This window comes from Chenopodium quinoa, unplaced genomic scaffold (genome assembly GCF_001683475.1).
Source record: "Chenopodium quinoa cultivar QQ74 unplaced genomic scaffold, ASM168347v1, whole genome shotgun sequence".
NCBI lineage: Eukaryota > Viridiplantae > Streptophyta > Magnoliopsida > Caryophyllales > Amaranthaceae > Chenopodium > Chenopodium quinoa.
The window spans coordinates 1,416,796-1,426,517 of NW_018743828.1; the positions used below are offsets into that span (position 1 = coordinate 1,416,796).

General features: G+C 37.3%; 1 protein-coding gene across 2 annotated transcripts; it reads right to left on the reverse strand.

Moving 5' to 3' along the window:
* Nucleotides 1–1,087: 1,087 nt before the first annotated feature.
* Nucleotides 1,088–8,114, reverse strand: LOC110685565 (alkaline phosphatase D-like). Of its 2 annotated transcripts, none has more exons than XM_021862116.1 (9): nucleotides 7,796–8,114; nucleotides 7,494–7,733; nucleotides 7,271–7,392; nucleotides 6,952–7,012; nucleotides 5,161–5,301; nucleotides 3,334–3,441; nucleotides 2,917–3,145; nucleotides 2,565–2,816; nucleotides 1,088–1,907 (listed from the first exon to the last, which is right to left on the reverse strand). In XM_021862116.1, exons 1-9 carry the CDS (start codon nucleotides 7,958–7,960, stop codon nucleotides 1,825–1,827), a joined length of 1,401 nt encoding a protein of 466 aa, XP_021717808.1. In that variant the 5' UTR covers nucleotides 7,961–8,114; the 3' UTR covers nucleotides 1,088–1,824. The 2 variants fall into 2 exon arrangements, with proteins under 2 accessions (XP_021717808.1, XP_021717809.1); XM_021862117.1 differs by having other exon boundaries at nucleotides 7,494–7,721; nucleotides 7,796–8,107.
* Nucleotides 8,115–9,722: the final 1,608 nt, after the last annotated feature.

Here is a 9,722-nt window from a genome sequence, read left to right on the forward strand (position 1 = left end):
ACCATAATCGACCTGATAACCGAATCAAATTATCGACCCACTAATTGTTTGTAGGTTGTATGATTTTTTCTATTTTTGATATATAATAAATTAATAATAATAATAATAATAATAATAATAATAATTATTATTATTATTATTCTTATTATTATAATAATAATAATTATTATTATAATAATTATTATGACAACAATAACAATGATATTAGCACAAACAACTATATTTCCTATTAAAAAAAACAAAACTAATAATTAATCCGTATAAAAATTACAAATCTAATAATTTCAGCTTAATTGCTTGACTCAAATTATCGACCCGAAATGACCCGACCCGAACTTGACCCAATATATGGACTCAAAAACTGACCCGACCCGAACTCGACCCGACCCAAAGTTGACCCGAAGTATTGACATGAAACCCGACCCGATCCGATAATTTATTGACCCGAACTTGACCCGAAACCCGAAATGACCCGACCCGACCCAAACCCGCCCCGAATATTTCCTGACCCGAATTTGACCTGACCCGGAATGACCCATTTTCCAGGTCTAGTGAATAGTGATGCATCAACGGCTCATTTTTATTTTTTGTTCTACTGTACTAAACCTCTCAAATTATTTTTATATTTATAAAAAAAAAAAAAAAAAAAATCATAAGCTAAAAGCCTAAAACTAAGGAAGTAAGGAGTATTATTTTGCTATGTGGTTCTCTAGATCTCTTGAAAAAAAACTCCCCAAAAAGTATAATAGTCTCCTATTAACTAATGTCAAAATGATCATAATGTGCACAACATGGGGTTCCAAAATCATGTCAATTGCAATTGAAATCTCTGGACAACTTGCTAACACAATTTTTTTTTTTAAAAAAAAAAACGTTATTTGGACAGCAATGTAGGAATTATATAGCAAACTAGTCAATTACTCTCCCCCTAATTACATACTCCGGTAGAGTTCATAGCTCGAATTTCGTATTATATCGTTGGCCCACTTCCTCATTTCACCTTCTCTGGGGGTATACAAAAAAGAGAGTGAAATTAAGAGTTCACCAGAACTTTTAGTCCTGCCTAAATATTATTGATGCATACAAAGAACATAATTGGCACCATCACAGCTGACGACTATGCAGCCTCCATAGATAATTATTAAGGTTAGATTACATCATCAAAGATTACAGGAGGGTTGTATTAAACAACCATTTTTCGTACAATATGAGATTACAGGAGGGTTGTAATAAACAACCATTTTTCGTACAATATGTACTTAAGACTATAAAGAGTATAGTACTAGAATGCTATGCCTTATCTAGGCTTATCATACTGCGCATCTGCTACAGAAAATTTTGTAGCAAAATTAACTTGAGAGTCAGACTGTTAAATCCACATCATATCAAACTGCTCATCATGTTAAACATGGAGTCAAGGATATTCATTGTACATTGAAGAATTTCATAAGCAATATGCATTTGCTAACTGCTCCATCCCCTAGCAGACCAGCCGGATACAACTTGAACGAGGGGATCCTTTATCTCAGTGGAGTAGACAGAAGCCTCACTCCATAAAATGATACCGAAATAAATACAGATAAAAGCGACTAGCTGACTACCCGCCATTGAAAATTAAAAACCACTTTACACCCCATTAATTGGAACCTGTCCACCTCCAGGCTCCCAGGGTAATAATTGAGACATTTGACCTAGCAACAAACCTGAGAAGTGAGTAGAAAGAGCAGAGCAGACAGAATTCCAGAAATGATTGCTAAATCATCCAGGTAACCCATACATTGCATGTAAATAATATCCATCAATGTGTCACCAGCTGAAACATGGTCAATCATGCTTGCATTTACGAAGCCATCTGCTGCTGAGAATTATTGCTGAAAAAGCCAGTCCAAAAATTGCAAGAAGGCAAACTGCAGCATTGAAGGGAAAACTTGAGCAGCTGAGAATAAAACCAATATATAATTTTGAATTGAGCAACATAAATCAGAATAAACAACCCTCACCCCCCCCCCCCCCCCCCCCCCCAAACATACACACATCTTTACCTTTGTCACCCCAACAGACATTTGGGATCTCATTACGCAATTTTGATTAAGCATGCTCTGTATCTCCCCATCCCCATCCCAAAAAACACCAAATAAGGGAAAAACAAAATCACACAGTTTAAAAAAAAAAAAAAAAAAAAAAAAAAGAAAAGATAAATGCTTCAACTCAGCATGAAGGAGAGAATCATGAGTCATCACCCTGAGCAATATACCTTTAAACGGATCAATTCCAAAGTGACAGTCTTTGTGACCTTGCAGTTAAACAATTAAGCACATCTAAACCTGATATCCAGTGTGTTCCACCTTAAACTGGAGAGTTGCCAGTGAATTACAAATATATTAAAATTTAGTTTAGCTGAAGCTGAAGTGCTCTAAACCTTCACAGTGGGGATTTTTAAAATCTTACTCCATAGCAGAACAAATTAAGGAAAAAAAAAAGAAGAAAAACAAAAAAAGAAAATGTGAAAGGCAAGACCATCCCATAATTGAAATTTCAGTGACTTAAAAAAAATGCCAACGTACCAGATAAAGCACTGAATACAAAAATGGCCAAGCGGTATCGGACAATCCATGGCAGATCAACTTCAAGAGAGCAATATTTCTTCCTCGAGGCTTTATTGTCAGAGGCAGCTAGTTCTATGTTTCCATCTTGAATATCAGATAACGGGATCTTCTTACTAATTACCGGTGACCCATTAATATCTCTAACTTCAACTTTTATAATCACTGGATCAGATCTCCATTGTATCTCAATGACACCGAAATTAGGTTGCCCTGTAAACATTCTGATGAGTTAATTGTCCATCATCCACCTAGGAAGCCTAATATTATGAATTTACAAGCTGATGCATTAATAAAGGCGAGAAAGGTTTACCATAAACACATGATTTGTATCTGCAATTTTGCTCCATAACTCTTCCAGTAGTTGGTAAGCACCACGCCATCAGTCTCACTAAGAAACGCAGTGATGGTGGGACTACCCCCTCAATAGATTGTGTCAGCCCACTAGAAGTAATGTCATACAATGGATATCCAGTAGCACAGTCATATCGTGTAATTTCCGCAAAATGGACATCTCCACTGATGAATAAAACACCATCCCTCTTTACAACAGAAAAAGGGACAGGCACACAGGTTATGGAAACAAGAAGCACATTAGCAATTTAAACTCATTTCCAACTGATTGCTGGAAAAATGCCAATAAATTTCTAGTAATAGTAACAAGAACATTACTTTGCACTAAATCATTAGTTCATTATTTGATCATTTGGATAGATAAGGAAAATCTCACCTTACTATCATTTATCAACTGAAAGAGCCGTTTCCTCTCTTGAGGAAAACGTCCCCAACCCTCGACAGAAAAGAAAGGACTTGTAACAGCTGAATGATTTGATAAGACCTAAATGGAAAATCAGAATCAAATTAACACTAAATATATCAATATCCATATTACCCAGTATCACAGACACCATAAAGAAGTCAAATTTCAAACTTAAAAAATATAAATATACAAATAAATATTATATATAAAAAGTACAATTATAATTCAATTAACACACGTTGCATTACTGAGAGATCATCCTAAAGGCTAGCATCTATCACTAGTCTAGGTTTGTACAGAAGTTGCATATCTCCTTTTCCCCTTCCCCATCCCCATCCTAAGTTTTTGTTTTTGTAACTCCTTTGACTCTTTGAATGGTAAAGTTAGGCACCCTAGTCTAAGTTCTTTTAGTGAGTGACTTCTTTATTTAAAGCCCAAGGGAACACTATGGCAATGAGGGAACACTATGGCACCCTCAATAAATATCAGAATATTTTTAAGAAATATTTTAAGTTGTGTGCGTCTCACGGCCTCAAGTGCACCTCTTTGAATACGGTTTGCAAATTTCAAAAAACCATTGTATCCCATTCGCCTAGCACCTCAATGCCTCGGCACACTTTATTTTATACACTGGCATTAATACTACTATGTGACTTACAAGCATGACTGTTAGCTTCCTTAGACATATAGTTACTAACTAGCCTTTTAATACAATTAAAATAATTGAAAAAAAGGTTTTAACTGTTTGCATTTCTTATGGAAAATTTGAAACATATGCGGGAGGAACATAACTATATTTAAGATTCAAGAGGAATTTAAGTCACATAAAAACGTACTCGTAAAAGTATAAATTTAGGGGATATACAGGGACCAGCTATGATTTTTACTAATCAATAATTAAAAAGATATTAATTGAAAGGTTAGAGGGAACGGGGACATGTGGCACTACTGGTTTGTGTTTATAAAATACTAGATATAGAATTTATTTAACACTTCCCCCCTCCCCCCCCCCCCCCCCCAACACACACACACACAAATAAAAGGCAATTGGTACTTGGTAGTTAGTCTGCTTTGCGCGGCTCTGACAGATTTAACCTTTTCACCAGTAAGGCAGTAACAGTACTCATTGCCAAGGCTCTGTACATCTTCACCTTCTCAGACCCTCCTAGGCTCCTAGCCGGCTAGCCCTAGTGGGATTTGTACTTAGTAGTTGTAATGTAGAGCATACACACTTTTGCATAACTCGATAAAGGTGTTACAGACTACATAAGCACATGGAGATTCCTCATATGCCATTAAAAACCTTAATTAGATCAGAAATCATATGATATAGGTATGCTCGTTCATAATTTGCAAACATTTAGTCCCTTTATAAAGTACCAACATACGAAGAGGATTGGCTGCAAGAATGTTATTCTGGAAACTGACTGCCTAGGACTTGTTACCCGCTTATCAAAGGCTGCTGTTTATTTCTCTGATTTAGACTCCGTGCTTGAGGATATTCTGTCCATGAGTGTTTTTTTGATTTTATAGCTTGGTCTCATACTCTCATATGTTGAGGGATGGCAATTTAGTTGCTCATCACATAGCTAGGCTTAGGCCCTTTGGTGTAGAACAATTATGGATGAACCATTGTCCGTCGGAAGTGTCTTCTTATGTACTCTCGGACGCTTTGTCCATTAATTAATACACCGTCTATCTTTCTTAAAAAAAAAAAAAAAAAAAAAAAAAAAAAAAAAAAAAAAAAAAAAAAACTGAAAAAAAAAACTAACAGAGGTCTATAAATTTCTACAATACCTGTACAGAAGAGCCAATAATAGTAATGGCTGTTGGTGGACCATGAAGTTGTTTCTCCAACCATTCCCATTGTGAGCTTCCCAAAACACTTCCACCACTTGATATAGGATCTCTAAAGTATCTAGTGTCAAGAAGAATGACCTGAAAAATATAAAAGTGAAAACTGCATAATAGTGGACAGGATTGAAAAGAAACAAAGCCAAAGTAAATTGCACCAAATCATGAGAAATTTGAAAATAGTAGATAGCAAATTAGCAACCCTTATACAGATTTAGAAATTTAGCCTCTGTTACATATTAGTATACTACCCAGGTGAGCAGGTGGGAAGGAAATGGATGTCTCTCACTAACTATTTTGAGGATGACGTTGAGATGAACAAGGATGTGACAATAGAAGTGCCAATGGCATACTGGTCAGGAAAGGGCATGCCGAAATTCCAGGGGGTAGGTGAAAATGGATGCATAGGTGAAATCTTGTCATGGGTATCGGTTAAATAAAGATGAGCATCTGAAAGAGGTTGGTCTACTCCAGCTGTAATCTGTTTCAGAGAAGCCATGGGTGTCACTTAACAGATTTTATTCCTGGATTTTCTAATATGAATGGGCAGTGTTTAGTAGTGATGGTGATTGATTGAATTTCAACGTATGATATATTTATTTCAGGGCCTATGATACGTGTTCAGCAGCAGAGGTAGCATTCGTAGCAAAGTTTTCTTGAAGTATTTTGGTCTTGATCTGCCTTAGGAAATCATAGTGATTGTTATATCAGCCAAGGTAAGGATGTTGGCTACCACACGTCACTTTGCGATGAGTCATATGCAACTAAGGAAGAAACGTGAGACAATTAGAGGAGGCGCCACACCATCAAGGCAAGTGCACTTTGAGTTCAACATTAAGGAAAAAGTAGCACTGAAACTTATGCCCAAAATTGAAGAAAATTAGCAATAAGGCAGGGCAACAGTCCCTGATTTTAAGTTATTAAATGACAGTCCCTTCCAGGTTGTTAAAAAAGTTGATGAAGTGACCTAAAAGTTAGATCTTCATGAAAGGTATACCTTTCATTTAGTTATTTAAAAAATTCATTTAGTAAAAGACACACATAAGAAAATGGAGGAGCATAAGAAAAGTAGGGAACCTTTTTTGTTCCAAACCTTAATGACATGGTTGACGAAGTTCAAATGCTAAAGTTAATTCAAATGGTGACGTTAAAGACATGCATCTAATCTTGTTAAGGCAGGTAGGATATATAATTCTTACTTTTTACAATAAATTTCATTATTTGATTAATTAATGTCCTATTTTAATACATTTCTACGAAAATCACTATAGGCTCAAAGACCACGTCTTTATTAAAATTCATGTGGCAAATTGTTTGGACTTAATGTTGAAGCATATTAGAAAACTTCCAAAGGTTAAAGTGCATGATCATGATAAGGACCATGGTCCATATATGTATACAATTATACATCTCTTGTGAGCATGATAAGGAGATTTACAAGTCAAAGGAATTCACATAGGCTGTCGATTACTAGATTTACAGCATCTTTCATAACTCCAGCTCAATTTCATAAGCAAAAGAAAAACTTGAGAAAGAAGGTCACATAAAGAAATAAAAATGGAATGCTTCCAAGTGGCCAAAGAAAGCAGGGGGTAAGTTGACAACTCCTGTTAAGGTAAATAATCATTGATGGAGAGGAGAACTAGAATTTTATTACGGTTGCAATGCAAATACCACTGTCTATTGGCTTAAAGACTACATTATGATAACTTCTAGGGGGAAAACAAGGCATACCTTAATTTGCTTACCAATAGGGCCATATGTGTATGACGTATAAACACCAGCTTGCTTTCTCCTGTTAGTAAACAAACGATGCAACAACCATAATTGTATAAGATTATAAGTTTACAACTCGATATAAGGTCCGGAATCAAATGATATGTTTTGGTAGTAAAAGAGAGTCACAGACAACATGCAGATATCGTGGTAAAAGAGAGTCAAAATGGATGAATTCGGTCAATTTAGCAAACAATGTGACAAAGATTATGCACCAAATCAAAACCCACAAAAACAATTAAACACATGTATGATGTAATTGTAAACACAAATTCACCTGGGACTATCCACAGGCTCATCTAAAAAATCAAGCAGCAGCTTCTGATTGATGTCCTTGCCAGTGAACTCTTTACCAGCATCATTCAATCCATAATCATGATCATCCCATGTTCCAATAACCTACCATATACACAGAATTACTATATTTCCGAACATCCCAAAATAGTATAAGCAAGTAGTCCATATTAATAAAATGGGGACAAAGGGAAGAGTATACATACCTTAGAACGGTTACGAAGACGAGAGTAGGCAGGATGGGTCTTAGCCAAGTTAAACTTAGATTGCATTTCAAGTTGAGAAGAAGGATAAAATCTGGGAAGATTTTTCCAAGGCCCAAAAGTGCGTTGCTTACCAAATAATCGAAAAGGGCGTTTATTATCACCATAAATATTATCACCAAGCCAAATGAATAACTGGGGATTGAAATCATTGATTGCATTCCATATAATCTGCATTCCATACTAAATTATTACTAGTAATTGGTACTACTAATCTATAAAAGGAAAGAAAAAGAGAAAGAAACCTGAGGATTGGTTTGATTGGAGCATGATCCGAAAGCAATTTGAGTTACGGGAGAATGAGCGTCGATGTTGGCGGCGGCGCCGGTGAAAAAGAAGCAGCAAATGATGTTGAGGAGGATCACCGCCCCCTCAAACCGCCTGCATAATCGGAAATCCACCATTTTCATTTTTCAAGGTGTAGCTCTGTATCACCGTTTAAACTTGCTTCATTTTCAGAACAGAGTTCAATTTTACTCGGGAGTAATTCCTCTTTTTTACTAGTCCAAACTCCAAAGAGTGAAAGAGTAAAATAAATGTCTCCCAAAGGTGATTCTGCTGACAACCCAAGCTGGTCTGGTGCTTGGTGGGCATGAGGTGTTGTGGAAGCTAGCTAGCTACTAGGTTAGGAAGCCCAAAGCCCTCTAAACCAACCCTTATGGGCAGCCACCTAGAGTGATAAGGCCCATCATAGGCCTCGTCCTCTTATGCTTGATCTAGGTGAAGGATTTATGTTTTCGTCATGTGCAATTACTAGATATATAATTGGATCAAATTATAGAGATAATTAAGTTCGTTCATTTGGGTAGTCGTTATATCATAGCTAGAGTAACTAACGATCTTTGGGCTTGTAAAATAGGCCAAAGCCCACTTGGACGGTTCCTATAAGGTCACACAAAGGGCCTAGATCAAACACGAGAGGACGAGGCCCATGATAGGCCTCATCCCCTAGTATGGTCGGCCATATGGAGGAATAAGGAGGGTTTTGGTAGAGCTGATCACACTAAGCTCGGCCCGGCCCGATTTTGGGCGGGTTTTGGGCAGAATTTTCCGGTCCGGCCCGATTTTTAAAAAAGTTTGGCCGGGTTTGGGAAATGGATTTTTTGCATTTTTAGTTGATTTTTTGGCCCGACTCGAAATTGGCCCGAAAAGCCCCGTATGGCCCGACTAGTTTGGGTGGGTTTGGGCACACGTCTTCCGGCCCGAAGCTTGGCCCGACCCGAGAAATGGGAAATTTTTTTTGACCTCGGCCCCCCCCCGCCCATTGATCACCTCTAGGTTTTGGGCTTCGTGACTTAGTTTAATTATAATAGGATTATAAATAGGCTAAGTACCTGGGGTTTTCAACAGCTTAATTGAGTGATCAGTTTGATCAAACCCGAATTAGCAAACACGAGTCCAACCTCTCTCAAACTCACTCTCTCACTCCTCCTTGGCGCCGATGGTGGTGGTTCGTGGTGGTCGGTTAGTCCATTAAAGGTGGTGATCGCAATTTTCCTCTTTCACTCGACCAATCTAGTATTGGTGCACGGCTCGTTCGAATCTCGTGGACTAACTTAAGGAGCAATGTTTGGGGCTCTATTCTCTCCCTGATTTGCGTGTCGAATTGCTACGTGGAATTCACGCTTCAAAGGTATGATTATGTACGTGTCTTGTGTGTACTGCATGCGATCTTGAGATTAGGTGCTTTATGAATATGATTTATGTTTTTTCGCATTATAGTACCTATAAACTCCTACACTAGGCCCTTTATATGACCTTATAGGATCCGTCCAGTTAGGATTTGACCTATTTTACTAGCCCAAAGATCGTTAGTGTAACACCCTCGATATACTAACTAATAAGAAATAAGAAATAAGAGACAATAAAGAACCTTTGAATAAAATTGCGGAAACATACACCTAAATCGGAGGTATTACCGCCACAATCGACAACCTCTCAAGTGCTAAGGCTTACAAAATTCCAATAATTACAACTCAATGATCTAAGTGAGTTATTTATACAACTTTACAAACTTGATATGACAAACTATCGAAACACTTGAGATCCTTTAGCTATGATCACTTCACTAGTAGAAAAATACAATAAGGCACCCCCATAAAGGCACCGGTTCAGGCCAAACCGGTGCCCTAAACCGGCCCAAATTTGGGCGCCATTTTACACAAATATAAA

Excerpts from the sequence above, each read along its gene's own strand:
- LOC110685565 (XM_021862116.1), bottom strand. The coding sequence starts at position 7,960 with ATGAAAATGGTGGATTTCCGATTATGCAGGCGGTTTGAGGGGGCGGTG. Across the intron at positions 2,817-2,916 it reads ATACAAATCATGTGTTTATG|GGCAACCTAATTTCGGTGTC; the intron begins GTAAACCTTTCT and ends GAATGTTTACAG. Across the intron at positions 1,908-2,564 it reads TGTATTCAGTGCTTTATCTG|TTTGCCTTCTTGCAATTTTT; the intron begins GTACGTTGGCAT and ends TCAATGCTGCAG.